This window comes from Triturus cristatus, chromosome 3_1, assembly GCF_964204655.1.
Source record: "Triturus cristatus chromosome 3_1, aTriCri1.1, whole genome shotgun sequence".
NCBI classification, from domain to species: Eukaryota; Metazoa; Chordata; class Amphibia; order Caudata; family Salamandridae; genus Triturus; species Triturus cristatus.
Genome location: NC_140583.1, coordinates 1,041,878,267 through 1,041,895,315, shown reverse-complemented (window position 1 = coordinate 1,041,895,315; position 17,049 = coordinate 1,041,878,267). Strand labels below are relative to the sequence as shown.

At 49.8% G+C, this 17,049-nt stretch overlaps 1 protein-coding gene across 1 annotated transcript in view; it reads right to left on the bottom strand.

Annotated features, from left to right (window-relative positions):
- DLAT (dihydrolipoamide S-acetyltransferase) overlaps positions 1-17,049 on the bottom strand; it is a 144,615-nt gene that overhangs the window by 39,168 nt on the left and 88,398 nt on the right. The window contains exons 8-9 of the mRNA XM_085645794.1: positions 11,067-11,137; positions 9,970-10,068 (exon numbers count right to left, since the gene is read on the bottom strand). Of these exons, the coding sequence (XP_085501920.1) occupies positions 9,970-10,068; positions 11,067-11,137 (170 nt within the window). The remainder of the gene's footprint in view (positions 1-9,969; positions 10,069-11,066; positions 11,138-17,049) is intronic.

Genomic DNA, 17,049 nt, shown 5'->3' with positions numbered 1-17,049 from the left:
TAAATGGAATTGATCCTACTTGCTTTGAAATACCATGTTTCAGGGTTTGGGGAGTACACTGTAAACTATCATCAAGAGATGTCAATGAACAATGATTAGTAGGGGCCTGTTTTACTATGTGCTGTACAGAGGGTGTGGTACTTCTCTATATAATGGCACTGATCTGGCAGCATCCCAGTGTACTTGAACCCTGTGCATGCATAAACCGTGTGCCACCAGTTTGGGGAGCTTCTACTGAATTGTTTACCAGGTAGAACACTGTACTTCCTTTATTTTTCTGGCTGTTCTGTGACACCCACCACTCAACTGGTAACAATGAAAGGAGGGGCTTGAAGCATACCTGGGTGCACTAGTAGGTGATATATTCACATCAAAATGAAAAAGTTTATTTTTCAAAGAGCACAAATGCAGAGAAAACCTGATGATGCCTGTATTAAGATCACTGGCAGCTTCGAGGAATTGTTGAGATAATTCTGGGAAACTGGTTGAGAAAACCTACATCTGGAATGTACATGAGAAGTTACTGTCTACAGAGTATCTGGAGCACACAGTTAAGATAGCTCGTAGCATGACTTAATGTGCTTCTTTGTTTATGGAGGAGATGGCAGTATGTGGCAAGAGGGAGAGCACTGTGTGGAGTGTGGCGGTTGCTACTAGTGGCATACAGCAAGTCAAAGTTGATTTCCAGATGGATAAAATTGTGGTGGAGAATAAGAAGTAGCTTCAGGTGTGGGAGAAGGAAATTACCTGTGTAATGAAAAGAATAGTTTGACATGCAACAAAATGTGTCCCAAATTCAATACAAAAATCATTTTGCCCAGGTATGATAAGTCAAATGGAAAAAACGTGGCCTAATGCAAACTTAAGGTGGGGAGGCAGAAGAAGATAATGGTGAGGAGGGTTATGTTTTTAATATTTGAGAAAAACAAGATAAAAACTGTAGGAAGCTGGCTCTTTATATAGTGGACTAAAATGAGGTACACTGTGTAGAGTCCCGGCAACCCTTATTGACTTACAGAGGCAAAAACATTAACACTAAATGCTCTCTTTTGTGGTAGTGTGGGTGAGCGGTTTAAGCTTATCAAAGGGTAGTGTTAAGCATTTATTGACACACCCAAAGAAACCGGACACCAATTTATGAAAATAGCACAATTTTTTTAGATGAATTTAGATATCAAGATCATCAGAATTGGGTAAGTACTTTTCAAGATATGAATTTGTACAGGTTTCAAAAGTTCACACAGTGCAATTTCTGTAGCGGTAATGTTAACCTATGGGGGAAAACGTACTGCATTCAGGCACTTGTCAGTGACAAACGGGACTCTTCTCCTGGATTTAAGGGGAGTATGGGGCAAGATCCAAGGCAGCACCAACAGGTCACCTCAAGCGGCACTGGGGCGGCCGGGTGCGTTTTGGCATTGAGTGTCCTGTTTAAGTCTATGGGGATCGATCTGTTCAGAAAGAGGCTGGGACGCGGGGCCAGTTCGGGTGAACCCAGAGGGGGGGGGGGGCCTTAGGTCTTGAGGGTCTAGGGCAGGGGTACTCACAAACTTTCTCTTGGGGGCCAAATTTACAGTGTGGTTTGTGGCAGAGGGCCGCACCTTGGGGGCGGGGTTATTGGGGGAGGGGCGGGGCTAGAGCAAAAAAAAAAAACTGTGACCATGAGGTAGAACACAGGTCCCTGCAGCGGACGCCTTCCTCCACTGAGCCACCGGACCCGGCATACACATATCTCTCTCTCTCTCTCTCTCTCTCTCTCTCTCTCCCTCCCTCCCTCTCTCTATCTATCTCCGTCCCTCCCTTCTCCGTCCCTCCCTCCTCCGTCTCCCTCCCTCCCTCCTCCGTCTCCCTCCCTCTCCCTCCCCCGTCTCCCTCCCTCCTCCGTCTCCCTCCCTCTCTTCTTCTATCCGTCTCTCTCCCTCCCCGTCGCCCTCCCTCCTCCGTCGCCCTCCCTCCTCAGTCGCCCTCCCTCCTCCGTCGCCCTCGCTCCTCCGTCGCCCTCGCTCCTCCGTCTCTTCTTCTATCCGTCTCTCTCCCTCCCCGCCGCCCTCTCCCTCCCCGCCGCCCTCCCTCTCCCCGCCGCCCTCCCTCTCCCCGTCGCCCTCCCTCTCCCCGTCGCCCTCCCTCTCCCCGTCGCCCTCCCTCTCCCCGTCGCCCTCCCTCTCCCCGTCGCCCTCCCTCTCCCCGTCGCCCTCCCTTCTCCCCGTCGCCCTCCCTCTCCCCGTCGCCCTCCCTTCTCCCCGTCGCCCTCCCTCTCCCCGTCGCCCTCCCTCTCCCCGTCGCCCTCCCTCTCCCCGTCGCCCTCCCTCTCCCCGTCGCCCTCCCTCTCCCCGTCGCCCTCCCTCTCCCCGTCGCCCTCCCTCTCCCCGTCGCCCTCCCTCTCCCCGTCGCCCTCCCTCTCCCCGTCGCCCTCCCTCTCCCCGTCGCCCTCCCTCTCTCCGTCGCCCTCCCTCTCTCCGTCGCCCTCCCCCTCCGTCGCCCTCCCCCTCCGTCTGTCTCTTTGCCTCTCTGTCGGTCTCAGTCTCTGCCTCTGTCTGACCCTGTCTCCGTTAGTCTCTATCTGTCTGTCTGTTTCTGTCTCTCCCTACTGCCCTCTGTCACCCTCTGTCCCCTTACCCGACTCTCACACCCTGCTGTTCTCTTGTCATTCTTTGTCACCTCTCCCCCTCCACGCCCCCCCCGCTTGTGTGGCAGCTGAGGCAGCTTCCCTTCCAGGGCACACACACAGCCCCACTGAGTACTTCACAGGTCTTTAAGGGACCATTTGCATGATAACGAGGCTTTGTTGTATTTCACCTCTTAGCGCCCCAGCAGCTCCACTCGGACTATCGCTTGAATCCCCGGGCCCCCGCAGAGCAGAGTCTGTGTTTGCTGACTGTTCCTGGTCTAGGGGATCATGGGCAGTGGGGCTTTATCCAGGGGGGTCACGCTGCTGAAGAGACTAGAGGATATTCCTGAAAAAAAAGAGGCTGCAGGCGGTGACTGGGGGGTCCAGTCTCTGCAAACCCATGGGAGGGCTCAGCCTTTGAGGGTCTCAGGACCCTGTTCGCACAGTCACCTTCCTCGGACTCGGGCTGTGGGAGGAGCGGTACTTTGAGGTGTCAGCAGTCAGAGGCTAACTCTGTCTTGGTTCTGCAGAAAAAGGGCAAACAGGACAGCTGGGCCACTCTCGGTGTGGGTCTCATTATCCCTGAAGCCCTTTGACATACAGGTCGATCTTCCTCTGTGTGGGTGTCCAGGCTAGACAAGCCTTGGTTGCAGCATGGGGTCTGGTACCCCGAGTATTGGTGCTGTGAGAGACTGTTCGGTCCAGGCGTCCCAACACATGGAGGGAGGACGGATCTGACCTGTGAAAGCATGGTGACCTAATACTGGGCGGGTGCAGTAGTCCCAATAAGCGGCAGGATGATGAACCGGACCTTGCTTCTTCGTTGCCAGCAGTTGCAGCAGGATAGCTCCTATACTCCAAGGGAGTTCTTCTCTGGTGATTTGCAAAGCACTGGCAACCCTCCAGGTTTCTTGGAGTCTGCACAGGCAGACAAGTTGGTTTCTCCACGAGGGTCTGGGGCAGCAGGCAGGCTGGTAGGACTGGCGCCAAGCCAGTCATTGCTCCTCTGTTCTCGTGTCAGCAATCTTCTTTGTCCACTCCTTTGTGTCAGTGGAATCTGAGGTCCTGGCACCAGGGCTGCCACCTTAATACTGTATTTAGGGGCGTTACAGGGAGTGTCAGGTAGTAGCCAATGGGCTACCTACCTTTGGGGTGACTACACCCTCTGTATGACCACTTCCTGTGGGAAGTGGTTGGTTATAACCGTGACCCAGAGGACCTAATTCCACCAACATCCCAGGTGGTGTAATTTTCCTAGTCGTGTGCACTTCAGGTAGGCCACCTTAGGGGTGGTGCTAGCCTGAGGGTGAACACACCTCGTGACCAGCTAATTTTCCCACCCATCCTGGTGCCAAATGGGCCCTAGGCAGGTGGTGGCATTTTCCCTCTCTGCGGGAAGCCAGGGGCGCATATCAAAGTCAAAGTCAGTGGAGACCTATGAAGCCGCCTGCCTTGATATACTGATTAACAGTCATCCTGCTTGGAGGAGGTGGAAACACCTACTGACAGAGTAAGCATGATTTCCGACCTCAGAAAATGTGGGCTCCCACCTCCAGGGGGTCAGAAATGCGCCTTTGGTGGCAGGCTGGATAGGATCAGCCAGCACACTAGAGTACTAGTAGGGTCCAGGGTTACCTCTAAGGTACCCTCTGGGTGTATGTATTAATAAATTCATCACCGAGATCAGTGTTTGTTTATTAATACAAGGTGTTTGATACCAAACACCGCAGGTTTCTGTGAAACCATTTTGTAGCTGGGGAACTCGTAATGCCCAGTGCCCAGAATATGTATTCAAGATGGCTTCCCTGTTCATTTGCATTATCTAGTAATTGGACTAGACAATACGGGGATATCTGCGGAAGCAGATCTGCCCTCACATGTAATATAATGCACTCTGCCTTAGGGCTGTAAGGCTTGCTGTCGGGGTGACTTACAAATATTACATGCAGTGTTAGGGGACATGGCACACAGGGTGTGTGCCATGTCGTGTATTCACTTTTTAGAGCACCTTGTCACGCAGCCTGCAGTCGCAGTCTGCATGAGTTTGGTGCTGGGTCCCTTGGAGTGGTACAATCTATGCTTCAGCTCTTAGGGACCCTCTTTAGTACCGGATACCCAAGGTAGTAACAGCGCACCACTTACTAGGGACCTACAAAGGTGCTAAAGACCTTGCCAATTGAGGATCAGTTAACCAGATACTTTGTTTTGGGGGAAAAAACACTAGCACTGGGGACCTGGTTAGCAGGAACCCAGTGCACTCCAGTCAAAGTTGCATAAAATTTCAGGAAGAAGAGTAGGGAGGACTACTGCAACAAAAACCCAGTTTCCTACAAAGACTCATACTGCATTATCTGAAAAGAATGTATTTGAAATACCCATATCCCTTGATAGAGGAGGGTAAACTGAACAAGCGTGCAGGTTTTAAATTAAGGAGGTCTAGAGATAAGCTGTTGACCTACAGTTGGAAATTAACAAATGTTTTTGGTAATTCGATGTTATACTGAATTTCAAATGTAATTAAACTGAAAAAAAGGAACATTTAGCAAAGGGTCGGTCATATCTTCACAGCAAGGAAGAGCAGAAGAATTACAAACTCATTTTGGAACCCAATCGTCCCAACTGGTCTTCTACGCGAGTAATGGGAATGAGGGTGCACGGCGGAGAGAACAGATAGGAGGATAGGTTTTTAGAAAGTTTTCAATTACAATTTGGTTAAATGGGCGTCTGCCATGAAATAACTTTGAAGAACTACGCCACACTCTTCGCACACTTTGAGCACTTTTAGGACTTGGGGACAAACTCAAAAAATAATTGTCAAATTTATGTTAACAAGACATTATTGTAGAGATGGAGGGTTCTGAGTGGTTGGCACCTGTGGTCTTGGTAAGCAAACCAAATGGTATGCGGTCTTAAAGATTTGCATGACCTTAATGCCAAACCCTGAGTGAATTGCAACCTGTTGAAGAATACATGAGATTTTGCTAAAGGGGGGCAGCAGACTTTAATCACCAATTATATGTCCTCAGCATACTAGCAGATTGAACTCTACAAAGCTTGAAGGGTACTTTAATTATTTTATTTACTTAAAGATTTGTAACCCACACAGCTACCTCCAGGGGTTTCCCAGCGCAGAACCAGTAAGGTGGAGAATTTAAGAAGTTGCAGATTAAAAAAGCCATGTCTTCAAACCCTTACGAAACGCAAGCAGTGACATACAAGTTCTCAGATGTTCTGGAAGGGAGTTCCATAACTTCAGGCCTAAGTAAGAGAAGGAGCTCCCTCTCATATGGGCCAGGCAGAATTTGGGCACATTAAACACATCCTGATTCAGAAATCTCAAAGCTTGAATGGGCTGATAGCGCACCACCAGGTCCTGAATATAACGAGGTACCAGTCTGGCTTTGGCCATGAACATGTAACATAAGGTTTTAAATTTGAGCCAGTGCAACTGGTGAAGAAGATGAGACCGATGCAAATTTTGGAAGTCGGTACAGAAGTCTAGCAGCCACATTCTACACCGAAGAATTGTTGGTTGAGGGGGAAGAGTGTCCATAATTGGGACAGTACTGTTTATGAGGCTTTGTGAAAGCTTAGATTGACCTACTTAGAGTTGTGTGGTTCGATTTAGGAACTGCTTCACTTGCAGGAACCGGTTTGATAACCTAAAGCTATTCTGCAAATTCCAAATTCAGATCTGTTAGACCTGGCATCATTGGCATGAGTCTCTCCTCCATTTTTTTCTGTTGGCCTCCTCTGTTTACGATGTTTTTGCTGGAATATTGCTTTGGGCACTGTGCCACTGCTGATCAGTGCCACAGTGCAAGTGCTCCCTATGTTAAATTGATGCATTGATTGGTGTCACCATGATTGGCTTGGTTGACTTACTGTCAGACCCTAGTCTAGTGCACCGCGTGTGCCAAGGGCATGTAAGTTAACTGCTGCTGGTGGGCTTGCAGCACTGGTTGTGCCACCCACAGAAGCAGCTTATAAAATGTGTCCCAGGCCTGCCATCGCAGAGCCTGCGTGCAGTCCCTGACTGCCATGTCGACTTGGCAAGGAAACCTACTTGCCAGTCTCTAAAACCTTCACTTTGCCACATTTCAGACACCTCTATGGTAGGCCCTAGGGCTGGGTGCATTGTTGGTAAAAGGTAGGTCATGCCCTGATGTGTGTGGCATGACCTAATAGTGAATTACAGCCATTTTCGTTTTTCACTATTGAAGGGCTACCTGCCTCCCCTAGGCCAGAATGGGCAGACTGATTATTAACTCCATTATAATCTGTCTGACTCAGGGAGCATGGTAGCAGGTCGAGTTTAGTATCCCTGAACTCAGAATTTAATAACACACCCTTTAGGATGGATGGTTTTTAAATTCTGTGTTTGAAAATAGCCCTTTTAGAAAGTGGCTATTTTCTTGTCCAACTATCCACCGGTCTCTGCTGGTTTGGTGTGTGTGTGTCAGGGGTTGGGTGGCTCCAGAGGTCTGAATGAGTCAGTGTGGGGTGAATGAGGCATCTACACTTATAGTCCCCGATAGCCTGCCCTGCCTGACACAATGCTGGCTCCACCTCCTGCAGGGCGACTGATAGCCCTGCCCCTGCCAGTGACAATACTGGTTCCACCTCCTGCTGGGCGGCTGAGGACCCTGCCCTGCTCAGTGAATAGGCCAGGTGCCTCGGCCTGGCAACACCCACAACAAACCTAGGATGGGGGGGAATTTCCCTGCGTGGACAAAGGGAACAAAGCAGAAAAGGGGTATAAAAGGAGGACCCCTGAACCAAAGAACTTAGATCACTTCTGACAAGGAAACCTCTACCAAGGACAAGAAGCCTGCTGATCCAAGGACTTGCCTCCCCCTTCTGCCAGTGTGCTGTTTGCTGGGGGGAACCTGAAGCTGCTTCTTTATTTTTGCCAAGGGACAAGGAGAGAGGAACTTGGTGTGTACTCTCAAGCTTGCAAGAAAATCTCCAAGGGCTGGAAGAGTGCCAGCCTCCTGTTGAAGTCACAGGGCCAAAGGACTTCACCCTCTGCTGGATTGCTAGTTGCTGGAACGTGTGGTTTCCAGTACACAGGGGAAATCTGCAGTCTCGACGTCGCCGGACGCCACCGAATCCAGCTCGACATCGTGAGTACGGCTCCAGTGTTACAAGCCTTCGACGCTGGCCACCGGGCCCGATCGACGCCAGTGAGTAGTGAGTTCGGCTCCAGCTCCAAGTGACCCCGTCTCGACGCCGGTATTGACGCCAGTGAGTAGTGAGTTCGGCTCCAGCTCCAAGCGACCCCGTCTCGACGCCGCTGCTGATCGCATCGACGCGACGCCCTTCTCGACGCCATGAGCGCTGCTCCGGTCCGACACCTCTCGACGCCGCTGCGGATCGCCCCGAATCCGAGGCACGACCGACTCCGACCTCGACGCCGACCTCACGACGCCGTGGATCATCGTTTTTCTTCATTCCAAAGGTACTGTGTTTGTGGGGTCTGTTGCAACTCCAGGCTCGACATAGCGCTCCTCGCGGTCGACGCCGAACCTTGGGAATATCGTAAACTCGACGTCGTGTGACTCCTGTGGGGGGTCACATTGTTGCCAAGAACTGTGTTTTCAGAAGAATACTTACTTTTGTTGCTAAAGAACTATTTCCTAAGAAGAAACTTTACCTGAACTATTATTTTTCCTTCCAAAGAGTATTTATTAAGATTGTGGTATATTTTTGTCATTATCTGGTCTTGTGCTAAGCCTTATATAAAAATACTATTTTTATAACTACTCCTGTGTTGTGTCCATTCGTAGTGTATTCACTTTATTACTGTATGTGGTCATAAATGCTTAACACACTGCCTCTGAGATAAGCTTGTCTGCTCTGCCAAGCTACCAAGGGGGTGAGCAGGGGTTATCTGAGTGTGTAATCCCCTTGCCCTGACTAGAGAAGGTGGGTCCCTATTTGTCAGAAGAGTATACCTCTGCCAACTAGAGACCGCCGGTTCTAACAAGATCAATAACAAATTTCAAGATTGCAACTTGGTTTCATGAAAACTGTTTTACAAAAGAGATTCTTGTCAGCTGACTAGCACATGAACTCGCCCTAATCTCAATTTGTGAAAATTTGAACACATTCTATCAATACAGTGCTCATATCCAGTAACCGGTTCTCCTGCTCTATAGGATTCTGAATAAATACATTCTTAATGCAACCATAACTCTGAACATGGTATAAAACGATGAGCACTCTGGGCATCTGCTTTAAGATGAGCAACTTGACTATCATGCTTAACTGGTGTAGAGAATTTTCGGAAAGGGATGTGCATAGGGAAGGCATGCTCCACTCCATCTTAAATGTGCTATGAAATACGTAGGGTTTTGTCCTTCTCCATGCTTTTCAACATTTATATTCGACCTATGGATGGCTTTGGCAAAGCAGAAAAGGTCTCTGCACAAAGCTATCCCAACACCAAAGGGATTCTTCATGTGACTTAAGGCCTGGAATAGGATTATGCTGAAATTAACATCTTCAGTCTGATCCAACTGTGGCTCTAAACAAGAACAAGACTGCTGGTGTACTGGAAGCAACTGAAGCTGCACAAAAGGAAAGACACGTACAACATTTAGACAGATTATTCCATCTTTCAGGAGAGTCTATTAATGCCCACACTAACACAGTGGTGCCATCTTCAAATGATTACATTTAATTACTTCACAGAGCACGGGCCAACCTAAATATTCAAGATAGACCAAAATTGCAGGAGTCATCATCGGGTAAATGAATTACTGCACTACCAATACCCTCTGGCCATCTCAAAGTAACACCCATAAAATCCAGGCGTTTCAATACACAGAGAAGCTGTCAAAAGCTCAAGGCATAATGACTTGCCACCTTCACCTAGGGCAATGAATGCTGTTATTTAGGGAAAAAAATAAAAACTTAAGACATCCCAAAAGCAGGCTTCTGCCGTATGATCCAGGAAGATCTAGTGGTAAAGGAATGAATAGTCCGACGAATCACAAATGGAGCACAGCAGGTTGACAGGCGTTGTTCCCTGTTCGATCAGTGCTCTGTGGCACAGGCAATGAATGAACAAACAGCAAAGCATATACCTTTCAGGAAAACACTAAACAACCATCTTGTCTAGGCTGCTTTCAATGATCTCTTCCATAACAGTGATTCAAGATCAGTCATTTATAGTTATATGGTAATCGGTTTGATGATTAAAGGTAAACAGACTGAGGTTTAATGTTTGGCTCACTGGTTTCACTGTTCACTTGCACATGGAGTAGAGGATCCATGAAGGGCTGCAAGGGCCAAAATAAATGGTCTATTTCTATACAATTATAGACAGGAAGTGTTCAAAAACGCATATTACTTACCTTCCGAATGTTGCTGATGGGGATATCTGTGAAGACGCCTGTTGGCACGGCCGCCACTGCTGGAGAGGGTGTAGCTACGGGGGATGGAGCGGCTGGCGACTATAAAGGTGAAAGCAGATTTTCAATAATCAACAAACAGTAACAACTCATTAATTTAACTAACCAACCAACGATATATCCTCTGGAACATGCCAGAAGAAAACAAAACTGGGGAAATCAGTCAAGGATGCATGAAAAGTGTTCAGACCACTGGCTTGGTGTTCTTTGCATACGGCCGTATATCGGTGGAAATATAAACTTGCCATTATCACCTTTGCTATTAGCTTTCAAAGACTGCTCACGAAGCACAGTGTGATTGGTTTACAGAACCCAATCAAGATAATATATGATTGATTTGCAAAGCAGAAGAAATTACAGAGCACATGGTAACAAATTATAAGAAGACATGTTTCACACAAGTACTTCAAGCACTACTCTATTAAAATTCTAACATGGGGACCAGTAGGTAATGTGTTTAGATTCCTGTGTTTAAAGTCAAAAGATACTTCAATTAATAAATGAAATGGTAGGATACATTTTAAAATCAGCCTCCAAGGCATTGGAATAAAATCCCAGGCATGAACTTTGGAGTTGTGAATGTGTGCTTAAAACTTCAAAAAGTCTGCAATGACATAACTCGATCACGGCCCTGCACTATAAAACAGGAGACAAAGGCTACAAAAGGTATGTAATAGGAAACTACACGTTCCAGCTTCTTTTCTTCTAAGTTGTAATTTATTTTAAACCAAACATTTACTAGCCATCTTGCTAAGGTAACATTACTTTGAAAGCAACATTTACAACTATAGGCAGCCACAAGCAGAAATTATTTCACAACATCAAAATTACAGTTGCACAAGTCACTGTAAAGACAACCTTTTTTCTGTCCAGTTTCTATCGATACTCAAATCCACCTGTAGACAAGACCAGAATGCCACCGTTATGCTACACAGCATCTCACCTTGCACAGTTATTAAAAATTGCATCTCCAATACAAGTAAAACTGTAATAGCCTGTGAACAGAACTGGGCCCGCAATTTCAAAGTGTTCCTACTCACAGGAGCGGTGACCTTCTGAGGCACAAATGTGTCAATGTCTTTTTTAGTTATTCTTCCATCGGGTCCAGTACCTGAAAAATAATGATTCAGGCATGAAACTAAATATGATGCATCTTGTAGCAATTCTGTACTAGGCAAAATAAAGATTTCATTTGGAAATTCAGTTGAAAACTAGGACTGTTCTACAAGTAACTAAATATCAATCTGGAAATTAGCTCACATACATGGTAATATTTGAAGTTCTGTATTTTTGTTCATTCCGTAGCATTTACAAATCAAGGTTACCACCTCGTCAAGCAAAACTGACGTATGGTCCAATTCCTAAACTTATATATATATATATATATATATATATATATATATATATATCTCAACTATTGGAGCGTAAAGGTGTGAGAACCAATATGAGAAACAAAACACCCTTAATGAGTGAAAAAGAAGTCATCGAATTATCAACTACCAGTCAGTCTGGTACAGTGGTAAAACTTGCAGTGATAGTGGTTGAATAGAATTAACAAGATTTGACAAAGCCAACAAATCTAGTCTTCTGAATCTATCCATATAATATATCCATAAGATCCTGTGAATCATAATCAAAAGAAAGAGGGAGGGGGAGAAACAAGATGATAAAACCGTCAATGACGCAGCCCACAGTGGCGTCATTTTGTAGCTGTGTGCATGCAAAATGATGTGGGAGCCACTGTTTTCAATTTACGGATCAAAGATGGATAGGTAAATAAAAAAATAAATAAGCAGAAGTAGTGAGAAAGCATTTATTTATATATGTATATATATTATTTACAATTTTAAGACCGAGGGGTGGGAAGCAATTTACTGCAAGGTCTTCTCTCTCCCCCCCCCCCCCCCCCCCCACCAAAAGCATTACATGTTTTTACATAAATAAATGACAGTGAGGCTGGAGGGGGCAATGGAGGAGCTGGTGGTGGAGGCTGTGTGAAAAGTTGGAGAGGGGAAAAGCAACACACAAAGGAGGGAAGAGAAGCTCACGAAGGAAAGTCCAATATGGAGTACAGAGGAAGGGGGAGAAGGCCACGGGTGAGACAAAGCAACACGCAATAAGCGGGGTGGAGAAGGTCATGAGGAAGAAAAAACAAGAGCAATGTCATGTAGTGCGTAACCAAAAAAAATAAAACGTTCCCTTAAGTGAGCAGTTGAAGGATAGAAGCCAGTGAGTCAGAAATGGTAAAGAGGGTACGCTCTATGGAAACACAAGATGGATAATATGGAACAAATGAAGTCACTGAATACGAAACAAGCAAATGAGAGGGACAATAAACCCAACCAGTGGTAAGTAATGCTCAGACTGTAAACTCCTGTAAGTTCGTGGTAAGCCCACAATAGAGGTTTATCACCAGACGTACAAGTTACTTACCTTCGGTAACGATGTATCTGGTAGAGGCGATTCTAGCCGCAGATTCCTTCACGTAGAATTATCCCCAGGCGTGAGACTGGATCCGGAAATTTTTTGCCATAGCATCCCTGCGCGCCGGGGGCGGGGCGACATCACGCGACTCCACCCAGGCGTCGTCCGCGTACATGACGTCAGTGAGGTCACATAAGACCGGCCCCGGCGCGCCCACATCAGTTTTTTTCGGAGAACTTTTCCGCACCACAACGCGGAATCACCAGATAAACTGTGGAAGCATGGGAACAGTGTGCGAAGAGCAGAAAAATTGGAAAGAAACTGAAAAATACACCACCACCAGAGTAGTGCCAACACTGCAGAACCCAAGGGCAGGGAAAGAAGAAAGAAGAAGCAGGAACCTGCACAGTCACCCTGCCAGCACAGTCACCCTGCCAGCACAGACAACCTCCCATCCCTGTGCCCTGGAGGCAAGAGCATACGTAAAAGCCATGGCACACGTAGGCAACCCACCCTCCCCATCCTGAGGAAGGAATGAGACCAGTCCCAAGACAGACAGGGACAACAAACTTCAAAGCCACTCCAACCTAGAGTGTATCCACCAACAAGGACAAGGGCAAGACATGGCCAAAGGACCCTCAATCCAGAGGATAGCAATGGAGGGAAGGCAGGGGAGGGAGGACAAGGATAGAAGCAATTCCCTCCCAAAGCTGGAGTAGCCAGAGCAGCAGGGCATAGGAGCACCGGAATCCCATCCTCCAAAGGACCAAAGGAGGAATGAACTGCCCCCAGACGGAGCCACCCGCCAAGAACAAGGAAGGCCCTCACAGGAGACAGCCCACCCACCGGGAGGCGAGTACCGATGACCAACCCAAGGGTCCTCGCAGAATAGGGGAGGAAGGGCGGGCCGTGAAGAAATCTGCAGCTAAAATTGTCTCTACTAGATACATCGTTACCGAAGATAAGTAACTCGTACATCTGATAGAGACTTCTAGCCGCAGATTCCTTCACGTAGAATAGATACCCTAGCAATACCCCCTGGGAAGGTGGGTCTGCGAAAGGACCCCACCAGCAAATGCAGAACAGAGGGCCCCACAAGGGACCAGATCTGTGGACCAGGTAGAACCTCACCCCTGCCAGGCCAAGGGAACCCCCACAAGCAGAACCCCACCAACCCCAAGGGGATGTAGGAGGGAAAGAAGGCTGAAGAGGCTCGTACACTCACAGCAGAGGAGCCAAGGGTAAGGACTGAGAGGCCGAAGCACCCCACTCCTCCACAAGGCAACATAGCTTCCGCCGAATGCCACGACAGGAAGACGGAAGAAGAAGAAAACTAGAGGGCCCAAGGAAACTAGGGAGAAGAAGGCGAGCCCACTCCAGATGGAGAGCAGCCTGCCAGCCAGAACAATGCTGGCAGTCAAGGTCAGAAGCAAGAAGAACAGCCCGAGACCCCAGGAAGAGCGAGTATGCGACGCCTGGCAAGGGAGAACACAAGGACATCCCAGACCACAGAACGGGAGGAGGAGAGGCCCGGGCCACCACCACGAGTGGCTGTGCACACGACCTCCGGAAGCAAAAGCAACCTACGTAAACACCATGGAGAACAGGTACCCGAAGACGACCACAACCCTCCAGCAGAGCGCAAGCCATATGACAGCTACCATTACCCCACATAGGGCACGTGAAGTCCCAAGATATGGGAACCCTCTTTGGAAGAACTTCCGCAGCAGAGGAAGAAACAAAAGAACCACGAGAAAAAAAAAGGACCCCCGCTGCTGGCTTGACAGCAGCCCAAGCAAAGAAGAAGGCCCAATCTCAGGGCCAAGTCTGCGCAACAACTCCTGCAGAACTCAAACACAACAACAAAAGGGCCGTCCAGCAGCCAACAATGCCAAAGTCCCAAGGAAGGACGTAAACGGCCAGAAAAACATACTCCACAACCATAACAGCCAGCCTAAGAAGGCCCAGAAGCTGCCCAACTCAGAAGTCACTGAGGAGGGGACGGAGGAGGAGGACGGAGCCCTGCCAAGAGCCTCTGGATGGTAGAGTCGGCCGGGGCATGGAACAACAGACTGCCATCAAATGGGAGATCAATGAGCCTCTCCCGAATATTTTCGGGGAAGACGTCCCGAAGCCAAGCATGGTGACGGAGAGCGACTGAGGAAGCCGTGGCCCGTCCCAGCGCCTCAGAGACGTCCAGAGAGGAGCGGAGAATAAACGCCGCAAGCTCCCGGCCATTCAATGCATGATGCCGCAAATCCACCTGAGCAGACACCTGGGACGCTGCAGACCCCAGAGACTCGGCCGCGTCCCACACACAGGAGGAGGCCCTAGCCAGCACACACAAAGTGATAAGGGCCCGCAGGGCCGCGCTGGTCGAGGCGAAAATGTTGCGTCCCTAAGTGTCCTGCCAACGGGCCTCTCGGGACGGCGGAGCCAACAGGGGCGGCAGGGAGGGAAAAGCAGTCCGCAAAAGAGGGTTGGCGGCTGAGGGGTGAAGGAACAGACACGCCGGGTCACGCGGCGTCGGAAGGTGCCGGTGCAGAACATGCGGAGGCACCGGGTCCCCGGAGGCAGGACGCCTCCATGCCCCCGTCAAGGTAGAAAGGAGCGAACCTTCAAAGGGAAGCAAGATTTCCCTCCCACCAGAGCCCTGGTGGAGGACCTCCAACAGATGGTCCGCCGGAAAGTGAGCCACCGGGTCACCCATGCATAGGTTGCCCACAGCCGTGGACACCGTGTGAGCGAAGGCCACACCCACATCCGTAGGGCCCCGCAGTGGAGAAAGCAGCTCCTCCGTGGGCGACGGCTGCAAACTAAGGCAGCCGTCCCCAAGGCCAAGCGGGGTGGGCAAGGGCCAGACCTGGAAGTCAGAAGGAGCCGAAGAATGAGGGACCTGACGCTCTTGCGACGAACACCTCTGCCTCAGGAAGGGCAGGGAGCCCCCCTTCGAAGCCGGTGAAAAGGACACCACACGGCAACCAGTCTCCGGGGAGGACAAACCAATATGCAGCCTACCTCTGGAGAAGGAGCGTCCAAAGATGAATCTGCGGTACGACCCCTGCGTGGAGCCGTAGAGTCTGCCGCTTGAGGCAGAACGCGGGCGCCATCCGGCGTCACCGAGCAAGGGACCTCCAAGTCACCCCGCACCGGAGACCGGAGCGGGGACCAGAGTAGAGCTGGAGCCGCACTGGCCCCGGAGCAATGCCGGGACGACGCCGGCCCGACCCCTGCCGAGGCAACCACCTGCATGGGGGATCGGGACAGTCCCAGGGAGGGGCCCGAAGACCTCCACCTGCCGCGGCCAAGAAGGAGGCGAAGGTCGCCCGGCAACCCCTGTGGCGGTGCCAGGGACGATACAACCTCCGACTCGCCCTTCAACGAGGCAGCTGGTAGTGTCTGACCGAGGTACTAACTTCATTTCCAAGTATATGAAGTCCCTGTGGCAGGAGTGTGGGGTAACCTACAAGTTGACCACTCCTTACCACTCCCAAGGAAATGGGTTGGTTGAAAGGTTCAAACGAACCCTGAAGGGCATGATTATGGGTCTTGAGGAACCCATGAGGCGTAAGTGGGATGTCCTCTTACCAGGTCTACTCTTTGCTTACCGTGAGGTGCCACAGAAATCTCTAGGGTTCAGCCCCTTTGAGCTTCTCTATGGACACCCAGTGAGAGGACCTCTGAGTTTGGTCAAAGAAGGCTGGGAGCAATCTCCCTGGAAACCTCCCCAGGATGTATATAGCTACATGCTGGCCTTTAGGAACCAAACCAGGCGTTTCAGGCAACTCGCTGAGGCGAATCTGGAAGCCAGCCAGCAGATGAAGAAGCGGTGGTACGACCAGAATGCCACTCTGGTAGAGCTTCAGCTTGGTCAGAAAGTGTGGGTCATGGCCCCAGTGGAGCCCTGCGCGCTCCAGGATAAGTGGACCGGACCATTTGAGGTTGTGGAGCGCAAAAGTCCGGTTACCTACTTGGTGGACTTGCGGTCTCCCAGGAACCCCTTGAGGGTCCTGCATGTCAACTGCCTTAAGCCCCACTTGAAGAGGTCCCAAGTGGGCATGTTCTTAGCGACAGATGGTGGAATGGAGGAGGAGACCGAGCCTCTTCCAGACCTCCTGTCGGCGACAGAGCAAGATGGGTCAGTGGATGGTGTCAACCTCTCTTCCACCCGGACCATGAGCAACAGAATGACTGCCGCCAGTAGCAGGGACAGTTTTCTGATCTATTCTCCCTGGTTCCCGGTGTCACCGATTGGTGCGTCCATGATGTGGACACTGGGGATAGTACACCTGTGAGGCACAAAACCTACAGGGTGACTGACAGGGTGAGAGCTTGCATCAAGGAGGAGGTCTCCAAGATGTTTGTGTTAGGGGTGATGGAGTCCTCGAACAGTCCTTGGGCCAGCCCAGTGGTCTTGGTCCCAAAGGCTGCTGCAGCGGGTGCCACACCAGAACTCCGGTTCTGTGTGAACTACCGAGGGCTCAATTCCGTCACCAGGACTGACGCGCACCCCATCCCCAGAGCTGATGAGCTCATAGATCGGCTAGGGGTTGCACGGTACCTCAGCACATTTGACCTAACATCTGCCACCTTTCAGAG